Below are 21,921 nucleotides of genomic sequence, written 5' to 3'. Positions count from 1 at the left end.
TATGAGGTCGTCGGTCCACCTACGTCCTACGCTGCGCTTTCCGGTACGTGGCCTCCACTCGAGAACCTTGCTGCCCCATCGGCCGTCAGTTCTGCTCGCGTTGGTAGCAATGAAAAGTCCCCGTGGGAGAGGGCCCTAAGGTCCTCTCTCTCGCTTGTGGCTAAGACAGTGGCGCCAACTAGTGCGGAAGCGGTAGGACCATCGCATTTGCAATCACTAAAGCCCGGTCTCCGAGCACGTAGAATTTTGTCCATTAACCGCAAGCTACCCATCCTTATCGCTCGTGCGTAATTATGTTGCTGTCGCGCTCGTACACTCACAGCGGGCGCCCGTCGCACAGTCGCGACAGCAATATAATATGAGCGAGCGATAAGGATGGGTAGCTTGGGGTCATTGGACGAAATTCTACGTGCTCGGCGACCAAACTATAGTTGGCGCCACTGTCAAATACGTCCTATTACTCGCTTGTGGCTAAAAGAGTGGCGCCAACTCGTGAGCCCTGAAGCGGTAGGACCATCCATTTCAGTCACCAGTTGGCGCCAAAGCCGCTAGTTCATAAATAAAACAAACTTTTAGCAAAAAATAAGTTTATTCCAATTTAATTAGAAATAACAATCGACAAATCGATATATTATATCACAATTTGCTTATTCTATAATTATCACAATATTATAGGTACTAGCGCTTAACCCAGTCAGTGCCTGAGGTATGGCAGGGGCACGGGAGGGGTGACATTGACATATTATGACGTGACAGAGCATACAAATCTGCCCCCCTAGACAAAACGCACTTTTTGATCGAATTGAAAATCGAATCCGTCAAAACTCCATACAAAAAAACAATCGAATCCGTCAAAACTCCATACAAAAAAGGGGCTTTTCGATCACTTATCGACTGGTTTGCGATTATAATTTGCACTTTGTCTAGACCCACTGATTATGAAGTCTCACTGACGTTTGATGTCTCAAAAAAACCGCTATAACCGATAATAGTTACAAATAAAGTAAATTAAGAAGAACACAAGAAGAAGTAATTTCAACATCAAACATATACTTAGTACATGGCTTTCATATCTATATTTAATTTAATAAAAGCGAAAGGTCACTTTCTGACTGACTCACTCACTCATCAGGAAATCTCAGAAACTACAAATGCTAGGAGTTTAAATATTGCATGGGGGTTCCTTTTAGAACGTAGGTGCTCAGTGCTCACTTAGAACGGATTTTACGAAACTCCACCCCTAAGGGGGTAAAACGGGTTCCACGCGTATGAAGTCGCGGGCGGCCGCTAGTTAATCATAGTACATTAAAGGCAAACTTAATGCCAAATGGCATTTTCCTCCAGTTAACCTTAAATTAATGAATTTCATAGAGGAGATAAAAATTTAATAAAATCAAGGAACGAAAGTAATCATTAATTCAGTCAAAATCAAATTTAGACTATTTCATTAGCACAATACAATTTTAAATTGCATAATTTAACTTAAAACTTAATTAAATAAAATCGAAAACTCATACAAAAATAACTTAAGAGAATCCCCTGTTCATGAGAATGTCCCTGCATCATTTTATGTATTTTTAATTAGTTAAAAAAGTTAGCTCATAAAAACAAACAAAAAATCATCAAAAAACAAAGAGCCAATTGCAAAAAAAAAATTCTTATTGGAAGAAAAAATAATTATTAAAGTATCGAAAAATATTTGTTTTTTGCACTAATTAATAAGTTTCGTACAACGCGGTTGCGTTAACTGCGCACCCGGCGGCCGTGACGTCACATCGCCGCTCTGGTACGGACGAATGAATTCCAACGAGGTGCGCAGTTAGCTCGATATGGTCGTATGCTTAAACTTAGCCTCAAATTTCCGACTACCTTACAATCTTCTCTCGTCTCCCTCCCATACTGCTAATCTTTCTTTTACTCGCTTTAAAAACTACCCTCACACTATTATCTTCAATTTTATCCACTTCATACTTATTAGGAAACCCAACGACACTGCTCGGAGAGAAATATGTGACAAAATTTATAATCTCGCTTCGGCTGCAATGCGTTGAAAAACATACATCTAACCTTTTGTCAGATAGCCTGCTGTTTGAACGTTGTTCTATGTTGATGTTGTCCCATTTCATAGCAGAGAGGTGAACGAACAAATATTTGGCTGTACTGATATCATGGACACAGTTACGGTGAGGGTATTTTTCTGAACGGTTGCTGCATTTGTGGATTCGTGTGTCGTACTTGTTTGTGACGCTTGGAATTGCCTCTGGGAAGTCGCTGGAAGAAAATGAATAATAATGATTTAAGGTCATAGCAGACTTATCAACTCGGAAAGGGATCAACACCGTGTCGCCTTTCACGAGCTGTCAACCGCGAGGCGAGGCGTTTACGTTACGGTACGGATAAGTGCGCGTTGCAGTATAAAAAAAATACTGACTTCCTTGAGTTGATCCCTTTCTGGGTTGATAAGTGTGCTACGTACTTTATACTTAACTAACTATACATAGCTTCATTCGTACGCGTGAAAATCGTTCGCTTTAGGTTTTTACTATTTAAAAGTAACTGAACCGCATTAGTAGGTAGTCTCGGGCTCGATTCTGTGGGGTCAAATAATAAGTTAAGCTACCACTATTTACAGAGTATCGCCATATCAAAAATTGGGTATGCTTATTATATTTCTAAAGAGTAAAAAAATGAATGAAAATCCTCAGTCCAGAAGTAGAAAGTATTTTCTAAGGTAAACCATAAAAATCTACATAGAAAAACCAAAAAAATATAAAAAGTTTAATATAAGTTAACAAAACAAACCTGTATATCGCCCAATCTCTCTCCGCCACATACACTTTAACACCCAGCCGGCTGTATATCTCATTAAATAAATATTCGTATCCAAATCTAGCAGACGGATGCAACGCTACTGCATTCTCTTCATCTCCATCCAGCCATGCCTTAATCTCAGCGACTGCATTTTCCACCGTCTCACTCCTTTTGGGAAAATTCTCATACATCTTATCCATAAACGTTGTATCCACATACATTTTGTCAATCTTTATAGGTTCACCGTCTTTATGAAGCTGACCTAACTTGGACACATCGTTGGAATTTGTACGGAAGTCACCGGTGAATAGTACAGTCGTGAACGGGGTTTGGAATAAAAACATGACTGAGCCGAAGCAATGGCCGGCTGGGATCAGAGTCACTTCGCACAGATAATAGTCTTCGTATTGTGATGGGAGCTTTACGTGGGTTTTTGAACCTGTAAGATAAAAAGGAAATGTTTGAAGACTAAAAAGGTATGCTATGCAACTGACGCCCTTATTCACAAGCTTAAGTGAAGCAGTAAATTGAACTCATAAAGTTTAATAGAGCTCTGTGATTGGTTTGTGTGTCACCCTGTCTGTGAGACCTCATAGTAATGTTTGTGAACGGTGAAATGTGTCAGACTGGCTGAATAGAGATCTGATGAACGCGGGTTCGGTAGTATAGCTTAGTAAAAGAGGTAAACGGGATTTTCATAAACAATATAAATATGTTATCTTATAACGCCTTGATCACTAAACCAAATAAGAAATACATTAGCTAACTGATCAATCTTCAAGAGGGTTTGGGGATATTTATTTATCTTTATTATAGAAACATGCAGTCTTATTTGATACTAGCTTTCCGCCCGCGGCTTCGCCCGCGTGGAATTTTGTCTGTCACAGAAAAACTTTATCGCGCGCGTCCCTGTTTCAAAAACCGGGATAAAAACTATCCTATGTTCTTTCCCGGGACTCAAACTATCTCTATGCCAAATTTCATCAAAATCGGTTGCGAGGTTTAAGCGGGAAAGCGTAACAGACAGACAGACAGACAGAGTTACTTTCGCATTTATAATATTAGTTGGGATTTTTTACAAAATGGTAGGGATTTTTCATTAATAAGTATGATGATGGAGTTTGGTGAAGTGTTTAAATCTATCAAACGCTTTTTTTTTATGCTAGACAAGGCAGGTATTTGACCGCAATTGCACCTGGTGTTAAGTGAGATGCAGTCTAGGATGGTACATATCTGCCCTGTAAGTGCCTATTCACTCTCGCCTTGAAAACGCCCGGATTATAGTGTTCAGGAAATACAGCAGCAGGCAGCGAATTCCAGCTTACCTAATCTTAAAGTCTTAATAAACTTCTTAACGCCATCGTAGCAAGGTATAGCACCAATAATCCCAGCAGTAACGTCTGACATGTAAATCTTCACTTCGTTCTCCTCCAAATGTTTAATCAGTTGTGGACTGGACAGCCCTTGAGTGTGGTCGGTGTGACAATGGCTCAAGAAGTACGCAGTCCGGTCACACCTCTCGAAGTTGTCGACAGCTATCCCTGGGATTTCAGCGATGATACCGTTGAACGAGCTCATTGAACAAGCCATTATTCTGGAAAAAATAAAACAATGTATGAACATTTGCATTTACTAAGTTTTTAAGTTAGAACTGGAAATAATTTGGTTTGTTTCATTTGATTGAATGTTGAAAAAGTTTTATTACTTATATTATACTAGCTGACCCGGCGAACTTTGTTCCGCCTTAATGGCAATAAATAAGCAGACTTTTTTTATTTCGAACGGGATAAAAAGTATCCTATGTCCTTCTCCTGGCTCTAAACTACCTCCCTGACAATTTTCAGCTAAATCGGTTCAGCCGTTCTTGAGTTATAAGTGGAGTAACTAACACGACTTTCTTTTATATTTATATATATGTCTTCAAGACGCTAAAACATGTCGCCGATCGTCGGACAATTAAAATGGTGTACTACGCATTATGCCAGTCTCTAATCGAATACTGCATTACATCTTGGGGGGGCGTGGCCAAGACGCACTTAATTGAGGCGGAAAGAGCGCAACGTGCGATACTTAAGGTTGCGTCTGGTCTCCCTTTTAGATTTCCTACCACTGATCTGTACAGGAAGTGGGAATTACCTACTGTCAGGCAGTTATTTGTGCTGAACACTGTCCTCAAAAAGCACCAGCAATTAGAATACACCCCTGATTTAATGAAAGATAAACGACGGAAGGGTTCCGTCTGTAAATCTAAATGCTTCCGAACAAGTCAGCCCCTCAAGCATTACTGCTTCCTAGGGAACTACTTGTACAACAAATTAAACAGTAAACTTGATTTGTACCCACTTCACAAATCCAGTGCTAAAAAAGCCTTACTTAAGTATCTCAACACACTCAACTATGAAGATACTGAGAGATTACTAAGCTCCCCGAAATAGACCCATCTTGCCTATTATCTGAAAAGCCCCATTCTTGTGTTTTTTATGACAATATCGTGGAATAGTACGCCCTTACACCAATTACTCATCTACATACACACCCACACACACGCTCACACACACACCCACACACACGCTCACACACACACACACTCACACTCTCATATCATTGTATTTTTATGGTATTTTTTATTTTATTTTTTGTTTAGCCTGTCTATTTAATTAGAACTCAACACTCTGTACCTCTAGGAATCTTCTAATTATTTAAATGTATAACTATTTAATAAAATAGATTCCGCAGAGTGGGCCTGGTGACCTGTAATACAGATTTTCTTAAAATCTACAATAGGCACCAGCTCTCACAATGCAATCTATAGTTTAACAGATATATTATAAGAAATGTTTTTCATAATTTATGTTGTGAGAGAAATAAATAAATTATTAATTAATTATTATTAATTGAGATTTATTGTCAATGTATGAAATTGGTTCATTTGACTAAAAAAAATAAAATAAATAGGTCAGCATGAATATTATTCTTTGTCTGGAACTGGCTGAAACCATTGAAGTAATATTACTACGTATAGAACAGACATCGCGAACAAAATATGTACAGTGCGGGGTGCGGGGCGGGAATTTGACGGACAGCTGTCAGTCAAATCCATGACTATCAAGTTTCATAATTTATGGCGATAAAATCTGCACCAGAAAATGTCGTACTTCATTGATAGGATTGCACGAATAGTGACGTTCCTGCGGTCGCCTCATCATAGACAATGTGAATCGATTGTGAAAATAAACAAATCGGCTAAATTGTGTTAAATTTTCATGGTGCTCAATAGCAAAAAGGTTCAGCTACTTACATTATTTTATTTTATTATATTGTGCGTTTCCTGTAATGTAATCTAAGCTCCCCTCCCTTAGACTAAAATTAGCCCTCCTAGACAAGTGACAAAACGTAGCAGTTGAAACATTCGAAATCACTTCGCTCTGCCGTTTTTTGGTGTTAGTTACTTCACTCTGTGATGCGATTTTAAATTTACAACTGGCGATTCCTTATCACAACTGAGGGGACTGAGGCTAATCGTGATACTTGTGCTACAAGTTCGTAAGTATGGGCTTCATACTGATGATTAAGCCATTAATTATTTTTCTTCCCGATTAAAATCTAATGTAATCGATAATCGCCTTGAGAATCGTTAACTGGTATTTTCTAATTCGATAAAAAAATTACCCATCTCTAGTTTAAAACTGTCATCCAACAGCGCACGAAATATTATGAGTTATAGATAATGATACCGTTACAGAGGCGACACTTCGTTTACGTTTAGTTTCTGCCTATGGAATTAGATACTGTAAGGAAAGCTTTTTAGCTACTGGACGTCCACTGCTGAACAAAGGCCTCCTCTAATGATTTCCACATCGCCCAGTTGATAGTGGCCTGCACCCAGCGTCTTCCTGCTATCTTCAGTCAGTCCATCTTGAGATTTTAGAAAAATTCCCACTCGTCACGGTAGGAACAAAGCTAGGGATGACCCACGCCTTCATTCCAGAACCAATAAAATAACTGAAAGTCAGAAACTTTCAGTTATTTTATTGTCTCTATTGTTGACTATCTCAGTGGTTAAGTACACGTATAATAGCTGTGAGGTAGAAATTACGGGACTATTCCCACCTCTCCTTTTCACCGCTGCATCTCCTGTGTAGCTAGCACCTAGACTAGTTGATTTAAAGCCAAGTTATATCAGTTATCAGGTAATGACTTAGTGCATCTAAAAATCTAGTTTTTTGTAACATTGAAAAATCTAAAAAGAAGCATCATTTTTTTTACGTTCAAGTGTTTCTAAGAAATTTAAATGTAAGCTTTTGATGACAACGTATTGCTTACTTTTTCAGCTGTCGAACGAATCACTTTTATACTCATAGGTCCTGTACATCGGTAGATTTGGTAAATAAATGAATCCATCCGGACTCAGAAACTAAAAAAATTAAAATAACTGTATTTTTTAATACTGGATTTGTCGATTAAATTGATCATATTATTGCGCCCTAACGGGTCGGACACTGGTGACCAGACACACTGTACAATTATTAAAATTTTAGCCTATCTCGTGAGCTAGGTGTCAATAATTAGGGTGATTTACTAACTAACCAGTCGCATACGAACAACAGCAGTGAGATTCAAACAAGTTTGATCCATGATGCCGCACGACTATTGTGTGAGCCCACCCGTAACCCAAGCTTATTTAGCTTAACACAAGGGGCTGGACGGGACTATTAGTAATTTGTGCAATACAAAGTGCTTATAATCTTTAAAAAAATCTTTTTATTGCTGTATTTAACCTTCCTTTCGTATACTAATTTATGCGTCAGTGTCAAGTCTGCGATTTTTATTCTTTGAAATTTTCGTAAAATGGCTGCCGCCGCGGTGACGCCTTGTAATTAACAAATTAAAATTAAATTAGTGTTTTAAAGTGCATAAATGTACAACTTAATGGTAAAAAGTCATTCCTTGATTTTTACTTAATATGTATCTGGAGTTATTTGAACAGTATTTTCGTCTATAGGATGGCATATTTCAAAAAACAAAACTGCACAACAAGCATGTTGTCACAGCAACCGCTGAGCACATACTAATTGAATTTCGGTCCATGGACCTGTTTGCGTGCCAGAAACAGTCTAGTTGACATGTCTTCTCTAGTACGTAGTACATTATAACTCAATGGCTGAAACCTGAAACCCATGCCTGAAACATGTTTCAACTTGTATGTACAGCGACCATACATCAGAGTATATGTTTTTGTTGCAAAATCGCTCTTATTGCAACAGGATAAGATGCAACAGTGTGAAACTTAATGTCAATACTTTACATTTTTACATACCTGGTATAAAAAAAGCACTTAAATATTGGTTTATTCTGTTAACACAATCAACCTTTCACCAATTTAATTACAATAATAATTATCACAGGTCGTCTTAGATAAAATCAATTAAATTCATTTTACAGAAAATCAGCTGCTGCATTTGTTATCAAACAATGTTAATGTCATAGAGAAAAGTAATCACAGATATGGATAGATGCAGCATGTGTCAAAAATTGTATGAAGGCGAGCGTGCCACTTTTTAAACGTCATTAGTGTCATTTTAGCGAATTTTAGTGATTGCCGCAATGTAAAAGTAATCGTATCATCGTACTGCATTCGCATAGTCATCGAAAGATATCGTGTGACTCGATTCGAAAATTTATTAATTCCGATAATACTGATATTTTGTTAAATTTATAATTTTAAAATAATTTTGTAGCGGTAAACGTGATTCTATATTATAAATTTTCTTATTAATTTGCAAATAATATTTTTGTTGTGCCTAATGTTTATGACTAGCCGTGTGGTGACGGCAGAGTAGAATACATTTGTCACCAACCCCTACTCTTCCCGCGGGTGTCGTAAGAGGCGACTTAGGGACTACACATCAAACAGAGAATGGGCAGCAGCGCTCTCTGAAAAACATCAATCTTTTAAACTGCGATCTCCAACCCGCCTGCCAAGCGTGGAGATTATGGCAAAACCCTCCACTATAGTGGAGGAGGCTCATAGTCCAGCAGTGGACTGTAAAGGGCTGTTGATGATGAATGTTTATGAAAGTAATGATCGTTATTCCATTATGTTAAATAGTACTACTAGTAATTCATACTTTTAAATATCCTAGTAAGTACCTAACCTAGTTTCATAAAATAAAGACTTAACTCAAGCTTTTTATTTTTAATAAATGTAAAAATGCGTAGTTTGGCCAATACGTTTTGTTTCATAAAGCTAAGTCAGGTACCTAGTTTTGAAGTTATTTCTAAACGACAAAATTCAGTGTGGTAAAAAACGTTCGAAGTAAAATGAAACACAAAAGATTTTTCTTCATAATTATATTATAAGTGCAAAGAATAAGTATTGTGCTTTAGATGAGCCCTATAAAATAATCAAAACAAATCAAAAGGTTTGAATAAAATTGTCCTTCCGCCGTCATTTATAAAAAAGGTAATGGCAAAATTATAGAACTTCCTTAGGCAGATGCCTCTACTCCGTCTATTTGAAAAAGTCTGGCACTAGGGGTTTCCCGGGGGCCCGATACAAAACCAAAAACATCTTTATTTTCCTCTATAAATAAATTACCTACTTCTTACAAATCGTCAAATCTCATTATTTTTTTCACCCTACCAGCGTTTCAATACAAAAACTTGTCTGGTGTATGAATACACGGATCAGTGTGTGTCATAATGTTATGAGTAAGTACGTTTCCTGGGGATGATCGGTATGAGTGCACCACATACAGGGACCATGGTTTTAACTCTTAAGAGTACATCGCAGGATATGTATTAAAAACAATGTTACTTTATACTTCTTCTACTGCTACTTTATTCTAATTAATTATTTGTTACTTGTGCTGTTAATTACAATTCTCAATCCGTAAATCATTTCTTCCGTGTTCGTACTACTGTCCTCGTAAAATCATCGTAACCGATTGTTGTAATCGGATTACATGAACATCACTCGACCATGTATGTCCATTTGGACATATCGGAATGGCACGCTTAGACGATCAACTTGCTGTATCTACTATAATCCATATCTGTGAAAGTAATACATAGGAAATAGAGAACCCTCTCTGTCAAATTTTTGAGCCTACTAATTGACAGCCTGGTGTTAAATTCCCTGTACTTAACCTACGTACGTAACGCTCACATACATACATAGTACACGCACACATACACACAGTTCACGCACACATAGGCCCTCATAACCTTCAAAGAATTATTGTTTTTATGATGTACAATGTAGAATTTTTTCAAATCCATTATTTTGAAAATATTTATCTTTATGGTGTACGTATTGTATTATTTTCAAAACAATGGATTTGGAAAAATTCTACATTGCACATGGAAATGCAAATAAGTAAACAAAAACTTTTGAATTTAATAATTTTACTTTATTTATGAACACACATAATATTATACACCAAAAGCGTCTTTTCGCAAAGTTTTCAACAACACTAAAAAAGCATTTGCACATTGAGAAAACTCAGATCACTTGTGAACATAACAGAAAGTTTCTTCGCGATTCACGAAGGAACGAACAAAACTCCGATGAACCAGAACAGCAGCAGGTACGAAGGAATGAACTTGAATTTGACTCGACGACTCTTCAATACTTTAATAGGGCCACAGAAAACTTAAATGATGGCTAAGAAAACAAGAATGCATTTAACATAACAAAAACAACACCGGCCATTTTGGAGGAAAAACAAAGTTGCCATATGTTAAATAGTAATTTCTACTACTCTATTATGTAAATTATAACAAAAATGTCAATGTTCAGTTTTAAATTAAAACAAATTAATTTCATTTAAAAAAAGTTTTCACATTGTAATTAACAATATTCTCAAATATATTTTAATTAAGAAAAAAATGAAAATATGAAGGAAACAGGAGCAGCGACATCTAGAGCGTTTTAGGGTAGTTAAAAAGTATTTGAATTTATTCACCGATGTCGCTGTTTGGAAGCAAGTTTCACTTTGATGACCGTTGTATGGAAGTTTCCACACCCTGGTTAATGTCAATGTCAAAAAAATACAGCGCTGCGCGCGCAAGTCTAGAAAATGGCGCTATAGTACTAGGTTATTGTTGCCTACGGATATTTAACATCAACTAAAATCGGTATTTTGACATTGAATCGATAAATATTTTTATGCAACTTTAATAATAAAAAACTTGTTAATAATTAACTCCTAACGCAGCTAGATAAAATAATTTATAGTACTTCACATAATTATTGAGTTAATTTAATTAATTAACATAGCAATACGGTAGTCAAAGTCAAAGTCAAAATTTCTTTATTTGTTTAGACTAATAAATAGTTCTTACAAATCGTCATTTTGCTCTTAAGGAGCCTCTACATGTCTCATAATCTTTTTACCCTACCAGCGCTTCGAGACCAACATTTGGCAAGTGCTGAGAAGAAGCGCCGCAACAAACTCAGTCACCACTGTCTGCCGGTTAATATAAATAAATAGAAATAGCAGTAGTAGGTACATTCGATTCAGGAGCAGTTCACTGAATTTACCATGCATTCTTGTATAGTGTATCTTATAAGAATGGGTATACAAAATTGCGTGGTATATTAAACAAGGTAGTGACGTGCTAATATCTAGACTTACAGATTACATACTTAAATACTAGTAGAAATGACTCGCATACATAAATTGGAATAACTTGGATTGACCAGTCCCCGAAAGCAGCGCCTGTTCACAGACATGACGAGTGAACCAGCCATCGCTTCACTCGACCATATTAGAGGGAATGTAACGACCCGCCTCACTACGCCACCACCCCAGAGACATTTTAGTGAGAATGACAATACCAAGTTATCTCTTAGAGAAAAAAAAAAAAAACTAATAATAAAGCTACGTAACAGTCCAGATTGAGAAGCATGACACTATAACATTTTAGAAAATTAGATTAGTTTATACATTACTTTTCATAGCACGATTTTAATTCTTTTTAGTGCGAGCATGAGAGCACCATAATCCTACTCCCAGGATGACTTATCATTAAGAAAATCTCGAGTTGTATAATAGGCTTTTTTAAGCATGTGATCTTTAACTATACCTTTAAATTTATTGTACGGTAGCTCTTTATATTTATCAGGGACTTTGTTATAAAAATGGATACCTTGTCCCATAAAGGTGGCAAACACTTTATTAAGTCTAAAGGCGGGTATAGCCAATTTATTTTTATTTCTAGTATTGATTTGGTGAATATCACTTTTCTTTTTGAATTCATTAATATTTTGTTGAATAAATAGAATACAGTTTAAGATGTATTGTGAAGCGGCCGTGAGAATGCCAATTTCTTTAAACAATTCTCTAAGGGACGCTCTTCCTTTCATTTTATACAAGTATCTTATGGCACGTTTTTGCAGAATAAATATTGTTTCAAAATCTGCAGCTTTGCCCCATAGCATGATTCCATATGACATTAGGCTATGAAAGTAGCTAAAGTAGACTAAGCGAGCTGTTGAAACATCGGTTAATGACCGTATCCTTTTTATTGCAAAAGCCGCTGAGCTGAGCTTTAGTAGTACTTTGTAGAGTAAGGGACTTACCCTTTTTGTACCATGGTTAAGTTAGTAATGTTACAGTCAAAACTCAATCGGTCAAAAGTTCAAAACCACTTTGACTGCAAAAATCAGTCAAAATTGGTTTTGACTGATGCCCTTGGTCAATATCACTTTTGAGTGTTTTTCCAGTTTTAAGTGGTTTTGACCAAGCGCGTTAGTCAAAACCACTTTTGAGTGCAGACATTTTATTCATCCGACCGGAAATATTGATAATCTACTTATCTTTTTACCTGACGAATATACAGATTTCTTAAAAGTAGTACCTAAGGTAGGTGTGATCATTTTTATATGATCAAACGAACTTACCAAGTGAAGTTCGATCTGAATTATCCTGTTTTCGCCGAAGAGATTTATTTTACCGTGTAGTACCCCTGTACGACAAGCCAATCCGCACACAATATTCAGCGTAGTAGTAGTAAAAAACAAAAGAGCGGGCAACCCCACCCCTACCACGCTGTGGGCTCGGTGTCCGAGCGGTCTCATTATATTTAGAGAAGAGATGACATTGACGTTTATCTCCAGGGAGGAAGATATAGAAATCTTCGGGTTGGGAGGGACCTTAAATCTCTTCGGCGAAAACAGGATAATTCAGATCGAACTTCACTTGGTAAGTTCGTTTGATCATATAATTATCCTGTTTTCGCCTCCGAGATTTATTTTACCGTGTAGATGTTTAGAGCATGGATCAATGTCCATGTTAAATGGTTAAGAGAGTAAATGTCAATGTACTAAATACATAATAAAGCAATATTTTTGTATTATAATCGTATTGCATCACTTATTCATAACAATAACAAGTATCACGGTCTCAACAAGATTTTGTTCATTATAGAGTATTATTATATACATTTATTTGTACTTCTATTAACTGTTAAGTACGACTACTGATTGTAAAAAGTTGCCAAGACAGTTGACAGAGCATCCTGTCTATCCAGCACACTGGCTAATTGTGTCAACGTTGACAGCGGCGCAAACCGCAGGCAATACTGCCGCGTGTCGCGTGCTGTGTGGGCCGAACACCCTCGTGTCGACACTCCTTTCCTATATGTATTTATCCAGTTTCATCTCAGAACTGAGCTTGACGACAGTAGTGGTTAACACCGAATCGATCACAGTGACTGCAAGGCTAACAGCTGATTGTTGTAAAATATAAGCTCACTTGCATTTTAATTAAATAAATAAATAATGTGATTAATTAAAACTTATTAATTTATTTGGATACAGTTTGACCAGTATTCCAAAACAGTATTAATTTGGATTCCAAGTAACACTGTTGCGAGGAAAAAGTTTGGTTTCTATTTAATAGCACCTTTTAATAGCAATCTTTTGATTCTTGAAACCTGACCTATAAATTATAATATTTATTTAAATAATTATATATTTCAATAAATTATATGATTTCACTAACGATATTGCTAAGCGGTGGTTATTTAATGTTATTATAGGATGCACCCGACTTTAGAATATGCTAAGAAAATAGAGTAAGGTAGGTACAATAAAAAATATTTATTTGTCAGTCATTTGGTGTAGTGGTTTCGAAACGGACTACTATGCCGAGAGGTCCCGGGTTCGATCTCCGGCCGGGCAGAAATTGAAATGATACATTTTAATTTCTGTGATGGGTCTAGGTGTTACTATGTATAATATGTACTTATGTATATAAAAACGGTATTTAAGTATGTTTATATCCGTTGTCTAGGACCCATAGCTTTGCTCAATTTGGGACTAGGAGCGTAGTGTAAAATGTCGAAGGAAGGATATTTATTTATTATTTGCGGAGTGTATAGCGGAGTCTGGTACGTTTTGTTTGATCCACGACTGCCAAATACAAAACTCACTGCCAAGGAAAGGTAAGCTTAAATGGGCAATATGGTACTACTGATGTACCTGTTGCCCCAGCATTCTATTTTTTTTATTTTTTTATTTATTTATTTTTTAGTGAAAAAACGTATTAACGTCTAAAAAAAAATGTTCGCCATTCTAAGGCGAATTAATTGGAATTAATTCATGTTAATCGTGTAGAAATCTCTACGCCAGACGATAAAATATGAATTATGACTAAATATCAAACAAAGTTCAAGAAACAAAAAATAGGTTTATGTCATGTACTGAAACCAAAGCGTCTAACATTTTCTGAGACAATATTAAACCAAGCTCCTACTCCGTGTCTTTATTCAGACACCTTGATTCAGTCAGCTTCAGTATTATGACTGTGATGATTGAATTTTTATAATCATGCTAAGAAAAAATAACAAAATACTAATTCTCAATTTATACTTCATATAAAGGGAAGAAAGACTCATTCATTATTATGAGTTTGTGGCAGCGTTATCGATTCGTAAAATAATATCGCATTATTTTTTGGTATTATTAAAAAAATTCCTTAATCTAAACTAAAGGTTACAAGTAGTGGTAGTACTGGTAGGTACCTACATAATACATAGTTTATTTTATGTGGTTGATTCGTTCTTTGACTGACCAAAGTCCACTAGTCCGGTTGTTATTACAAGCGGCCCGATTTCTTTTTTGATGCGTCAATAATTTTCTATTACATTGATTACAATGTAATTATTATTGTGTTATATTTATAAAGGCATAGTTATTATCGCTTTAACGCATAATAAGATACTTTGCTTGTCTAAAAGATTTAGCAAGATAAGAAATGATTCAATGTATTTCATGAAGTCGCATCTCTTCTTATGAGAATTCTAACGTTATACATAAATAATTTATACGAACCAATTGTAAAACAGTACATGGAGTTAAAACTGACCTTTTTTTTTTTTTATAGTAAATAAATAATAATAATGATGATGAAGCCTTACTTTGTAAGACTATCAATAGTATTATTAGCATTAATCATATTACATTGATTAGTAGGTACAAACCTACATAATAATGTTTTTCCAATACAAGAAAAAAATGACGTCATCTTATATACCGATACCGATACAGTTTAAGGAAGCTCTTAGATTTTATCTATTATTCATAGATACAAGCTGGTGAGACGTCATGAATTTAAAAAATAAACTTTGTAAAAATATCAGGGCTAAAGAAAGGCCGCAAAGAGACAAACAAAAATGTTGCCTGTTTGTTCAGATACAAAACAAACATCCGTTAAAATAAGACCATAATTCTATTTGCTTTTCAGTGGCTATCGTGTTTATGTAATAAACATATATTAATAAGTTTCTTTAAACCAAATGAATCTTTTGTTAAAGTTTAATTGCGGTTAAAATATCATCCCTTTTGAAGTGCTTAAACCACATAAACTTTGTTTAGCATCTTATATAAACACTATCTAAGTCCACCATCTAGGAACATTTTTTTTTTTTTTTTTTTTTTATCAAGTGGGTAATCTCAGAATGTACTCGTGTCGACGGATGCGATTAAGAATATTCTTAATATCAACGTCTCTGCGCCGACGTGTATAATTATTTGTTATGTATAATTAATTATGTTTACTTGCATGGTTATGATGATTATGAAAAAAATCATCTGGGTTCGAATCGGGAATCGAATAGGTATCTCGGTACAATAAATTCTGTAACCGGAATATTAGGTACATTGCATTTAAAATAACAATATTTTAAGCGGCCAGCACATACCTGTACATAGATGGCGCGTCGTCTAGGGACGCGGGTTACCTTGGTGTTCTGGTCGGTCTTTAATGGCGCTTCCCGCGTTGCGCTGGCAGCGCTGGGCATGCGGCGGCGGCGGCGCGGCGCTGCGGCGTAAATAACGGCGCCTGCGCTTGTGGAAGGCGGCGTGGTTGCGCCGCGGGCGGGTGATAGGTCTTAGCCCATCATACCATACAGCAGGGCGTAGCTTGTCGGTACGGCCTCTGTATAAAGCCTCGATTCACACAGTTATGCGAACGGCTAAAGCTTAAATTATATATTCAGTGCAGCAGCCTGGATTAGTTGTCATATCAAATAAATACCTCTTTTCCCGTTTTAGAGGATTATAATGAGTTATAGTTGTCGACCGTCGATGTAATTGGTCGACCGACCGGAAATGTAGAAAGATCTTTGTAAGTTTCCAACAAAAAAATGTGAGACTGATAAGTACTCACAATCACAATGTCAGTTAATATGAGTCGTTGCATAGAAAAAACGACATATTGTCATACTTCCATAGCTGGGCACCGTTAATCAAATAGTTAACTTCGTTAATCGTTAAACCGTTAATAAAAAAATTAACTTCGTTAAACGTTAAAACGTTACATTTCGCAAGAGTTAACGCAAGTTAACGTTAATCGTTAATCCGTTAACACATGATAATAAAACGAAAAAAATAATATGTTCAAATAATTTCGAAAGCTTGTATCGCGCATGGAATTTATTCCTCTTTTATGTTTGCGCTACAAGCTTTCGAAATTATTTGAACTGTTAACGATGGCCACCAGTAGTAGGTATAGTAGCCGATAGATTTACGTAAGATACTTATTTTTACTTGCAATTAAACTGATTTATATACATATCTTACCTACTATATTTACTTTTGATTATAATGTGTATCTGATTTTACCTATTTTAAGCTAATTATTATTAATTTCTAATTGTCTTAACTTACTCCTGCCATTTGCCTTCGGTTATTTTCTCTTACAAACTGGACTTTCATTTCATTTATTCATATCATCGTTCACCCATCGACCTACATCGCCTACACCTAACAAGCTTTTATTTTGAAATGCAATTGTACTAAAACGAAAAAAATAATTGTACTTATGCAAGGTTCATGTAGGCGATGTAGGTCGATGGGTGAACGATGATATGAATAAATGAAATGAAAGTCCAGTTTGTAAGAGAAAATAACCGAAAGGCGCGTCCGGGGGTGCGTACGTGCGTTCGCGGAAGTTATTGGATCACGACTGGCGGCTCTCGGCCGCGTGTGCGGCGCGGTGGGCCGCGAGTGGCTTCTGACCATAAAAGGACAGAGGCCTCCGGCCAATCAGCGGGCCGCATCGCTAACGGCTAGCTCTAGCATGTTCTAGGCGCGACAATATTATTACCTACGCGCACCCGGAGTTGCGTATTATTTATTGATACCAAACCAAACATAAACATGTAGGTAAACAACCGTAACATCCAAATGGGATGTTAAACATTTAGTTTTATTAGAATAGATAAATAATTGCACATACATGTAGCATTCTAAACACAAAATAATAATTTTACAGTTACTCAAAGAGGCAAATGGCAGGAGTAAGTTAAGACAATTAGAAATTAATAATAATTAGCTTAAAATAGGTAAAATCAGATACACATTATAATCAAAAGTAAATATAGTAGGTAAGATATGTAAATCAGTTTAATTGCAAGTAAAAATAAGTATCTTACGTAAATCTATCGGCTACTATACCTACTACTGGTGGCCATCGTTAACATTAGGGTTCCGTAGCCAAATGGCAAAAAACGGAACCCTTATAGATTCGTCATGTGTCTGTCCGTCCGTATGTCACAGCCATTTTTTTTCCGAAACTATAAGAGCTATACTGTTGAAACTCGGTAGGTAGATGTATTCTGTGAACCGCATTAAAATTTTGATGCAAAAATAAAAAAATAATAATAAATATTGGGGGCTTCCCATACTTAGAACTGAAACTCAAAAATTTTTTTTTCATCAAACAATACGTGTGGGGTTATCTATGGATAGATCTTCAAAAATGATATCGAGGTTTCTAAAATTTTTTTTTCTAAACAATAGTTTGAGTGGAAAAAAGTACTAAAGTGCTCGAAAAGACAAATCCAACGAACCCAAATTCGATGCGATGCCGCTGTTTCATTTAGGAGTTCCTATGGCCACCTCATGACTCCATCATCAGACCAGCTCAATGGTACCTAAACTTTGCATCGTCATCGTACTTACATTAGTAAGTATACCAAATTTCAGCTCAATCGGTTGAGGAAAATTGGTCTTAAATTCATTTGCAAGAGTTGTCCCACACATAATACTAACAAGTTTAGTGTCGTTACTGATCTGGTTACAAAAACTGTTGTTTTGGGTTCTGGAAGTTCTGGAAGCCCGAACGTACTTGTCAGAACGCGTTTTTCTAGCGTTTTTCAGCGTGCCTGCTGTATCTTTTTGGTAAATAGTGGGTACTGGATTAACGATTAACGGACTTAGGATAATTTAACGGAAGTTAACGAGTCCGTTAACATTTTTTTAAGTTAACTTAAAAGTTAATCCGTTAATAGAAATGTTAACTTCGTTAATTAACGATTAACGGATTAACGAGTTAATGCCCAGCTATGCATACTTCATATATAAAGTAGGCATTTATTTCCACTTCGACTCGGTTCGGTCAACAAACCGGCCTAAGGTTTATTTAGAATCTTTTATTCTGACCTTATAATAGCAAGTAATGAATCTACATAAATGCACTTTGAATTTTGATCTGATACTTATTTCTTTCTTACTAGAATTTGTATTTAGACCAATATCGATTGGTGTAATGTATAAAAATACGAAACAACAAAATTATTCAGTTACCCTTTGTAGCATTGAACAATGTGTATGGCCACAGGGTCATCGGTCGTTATAAAAGCAGGCGGAGGCTCGACTGGGGCGAGTGCGTCCGCGGCGCCGGGTCATCATGCTCCAAGACGGTTGATGGTTCATAAGGTGTAAGGCCAAGAAGGCAAGCTCTTAATGTGGGTAGTTTCGTACAAACGCAACATTTTTCTGTATGAGCTCATTATGTTCTGTTTTTACGGCTTTTAAAAATGGCCGAAAAGAAGATACTTAACTCGTAAAAGTGAATAATATTACAATACCTGGCTATCTCGGTAGTTAATATCTCGTTTTTACTCGCTAGAGCAAAAAACGGCTACTGGTTAAAAAATAACCGAACATAAAGTGGCTGCTGGTTAATATCTCGTATTAACGCTACTGGTTAAAAAATGACCCGCAAAAATGACCGAATATAAAGTGGTTGCTGGTTAATATCTCGTATTAACTCGCTAGAGCAGAAAATGGCTACTGGGTAACATCTCGCATTACCTCGGAGAAAAAAATGGCTACTGGGTAACATCTCGCATTACCTCGGAGCAAAAGAATGGCTACTGGGTAACATCTCGCATTACCTCGGAGCAAAAAAATGGCTACTGGTTAACATCGCGCGTTAACTTGGAGCTAAAAATGGGTCAAAATTACGCGTCGTGTCACAACGCTTATAATAAAAATGTACGAGCACTTACACAAAATAGTTGTTACAACCAACCTTGTGTTGGGTCTAATTCTCGTCACTACACTGCACAACTTAAAATAATTACGTTTTTTGTCGGTAAAAACGTCCTGGTGACGTCACTTAAGCATTTTTCTTATACTGCGTGCGGTCGTTGCGCGTGCGCACAAAGGAATGAGACCGCTCGGACACCGAGCCCACAGCGTGGTAGGGGTGGGGTTGCCCGCTCTTTTGTTTTTTACTACTACTACGCTGAATATTGTGTGCGGATTGGCTTGTCGTACAGGGGTACTACACGGTAAAATAAATCTCGGAGGCGAAAACAGGATAATGTATGCACAAATCACAAAAATGTTACACTTTAAAATAATTTTATAACACATTTTTATGATTTCCAAATTATTTTCACTAATCATTACACTTTGTATGAATTTTGACTGATTGATAAAATTTTAAATCAGGCTAAACGACTTATTGACAGATTTTTTGCACTCAAAAATTTTATTGATCAACGCGCTTGGTTAAAACCACTTTTGACTGGAAATATCAGTCAGAAGTGATATTGACCAATGGCATCAGTCAAAATCACTTTTGACTGATTTTTGCAGTCAAAAGTGGTTTTGACTGATAATGAGTTTTGACTGTAACAGTAATAACTAATGTTACTGCACGATTTTGTTCATGAGTTGTACGAACTGCTCCTCTTACAAGTTGCACTTTTTGATCGAATAAGGGCTGATTTTTCAAACGTCGAATAACTTTTAACTGAAGAATAACCTTGTCATTTTAACATATTTCCCTTACTAAAACTGTCAATGTGCCAAACTTATTCTTCAGTTAAAAGTTATCTAACGACTGAAAAATCGGCCCTAAAAAATCCAATCCGTCAAAACTCCATAAAAAAAAAACATTTTGACCATTTTTCGACTGGTTTTAATTAAATAAATAATTATAATGTGCACTTTGTCTAGAGTCTAGAGTAGACCCACTGAAGATCGCACAATGATAGTAGAGTAGAGGGCTAGAGGCTGTTATGGTGGATGGCTCACAACTCACAATGATTATAGTTCTTGCAACTCACGAAGACGAGTGAGCTTTACTTGAAGAAGGATCAAAGAAGAATCAAGGTACACCTACACGTACACACGTGTATAAAAAATGCACATTAGTGTAATATCCATCAAAACTTTTGAAAAACGAACAAACTTATTCGATATCGAGTGCGTAAAAAAATGTCATGTTTGCTTACAAGCGCTTCCAAACGCTTTTTTTTGTCAAACGCATTGTGTTGATAGCCTGAAATCTAGCTGCACGACCTATAGGATATCGCCAAAAATATATTTGAATTTTTTGTTATATTTCGATACTAAAATCTTTCATAAGTGCCAAGCTACAGAAGACTGGAATCTCAAATTTCATACGATTTATATGAAAGACTAAAGACGCTTTTAGAAGACATCAAAATAATATATCATCTCTATTGCCTGCTTTCCGCAATCAAAGCGAACGTTTGATAAGTTCCTACCTACTGAGTTCTATTGCTATCGGGTTAAAAATATATTATCACTCCATTAATTTCCGGTTGTAGTGATGTTGATATTGTTTATTAGCATACTAAAATAAATACCGATACTCTGCTGCTTCTACCTATGTAGAATTCTACTCTCGTAACCAAAGGTACCTACCTACCTTTATTAAAAGGAAGAATCTACTCTAATGTCTGTGCTATCTATATCTATAATAAATAATTATAAATAAATCATTCATTTCCCCTCACAAACTTAGGTTAGCAATTACAGTTGGTAGAAAATACATTATTTATTTTATTTTATTTGTTTAACAATGTTTCAACAGCACGTAGTACTAAGTGTGTGGGACTGGTGCCTGAAATAGGTTTTGTTTAAAACCTTCTTTATCTACTTCTACAGGGTGTTAGGTAAATGGGTATATGAGCCGACACTAGCCCATGTTAACATGGTCATATAAATGGTATGGTGAAGTCAGAAAATTGATATCTTCATTTTAATTATTTTATTTTTCATACAAATCGTATTTTATAAATTTTATTTTTTATGAAAATTAAAAAAAATAAAATGATGATATCAAATTTCTGACTTCACCATACCATTTATATGCCCATGTTAACATGGGCTAGTGTCGGCTCATATACCCATTTACCTAACACCCTGTATAATACCTATACTAATATTATAAATGCGAAAGTAACTCTGTCTGTCTGTCTTGCTTTCACGCCTAAACCACGGAACCGATTTGGATGAAATTAGGCATAGAGATAGTTTGAGTCCCGGAAAAGGAATAA

At 36.2% G+C, this 21,921-nt stretch overlaps 1 protein-coding gene across 2 annotated transcripts; it reads right to left on the bottom strand.

Moving 5' to 3' along the window:
- Positions 1 to 570: 570 nt before the first annotated feature.
- Positions 571 to 8,295, bottom strand: LOC135085538 (protein artemis-like). 2 transcript variants are annotated; one of them, XM_063980320.1, is made up of 4 exons: positions 8,129 to 8,295; positions 4,137 to 4,405; positions 2,803 to 3,250; positions 571 to 2,271 (listed from the first exon to the last, which is right to left on the bottom strand). In XM_063980320.1, the coding sequence occupies exons 2-4, from the start codon at positions 4,399 to 4,401 to the stop codon at positions 1,866 to 1,868; spliced, it is 1,119 nt and encodes a 372-aa protein (XP_063836390.1). In that variant the 5' UTR covers positions 4,402 to 4,405; positions 8,129 to 8,295; the 3' UTR covers positions 571 to 1,865. The 2 variants fall into 2 exon arrangements, with proteins under 2 accessions (XP_063836390.1, XP_063836389.1); XM_063980319.1 differs by lacking the exon at positions 8,129 to 8,295 and having other exon boundaries at positions 4,137 to 4,716.
- Positions 8,296 to 21,921: the final 13,626 nt, after the last annotated feature.

This window comes from Ostrinia nubilalis, chromosome 28, assembly GCF_963855985.1.
Source record: "Ostrinia nubilalis chromosome 28, ilOstNubi1.1, whole genome shotgun sequence".
NCBI lineage: Eukaryota > Metazoa > Arthropoda > Insecta > Lepidoptera > Crambidae > Ostrinia > Ostrinia nubilalis.
This window is presented reverse-complemented; position numbering and strand designations above follow the sequence as displayed.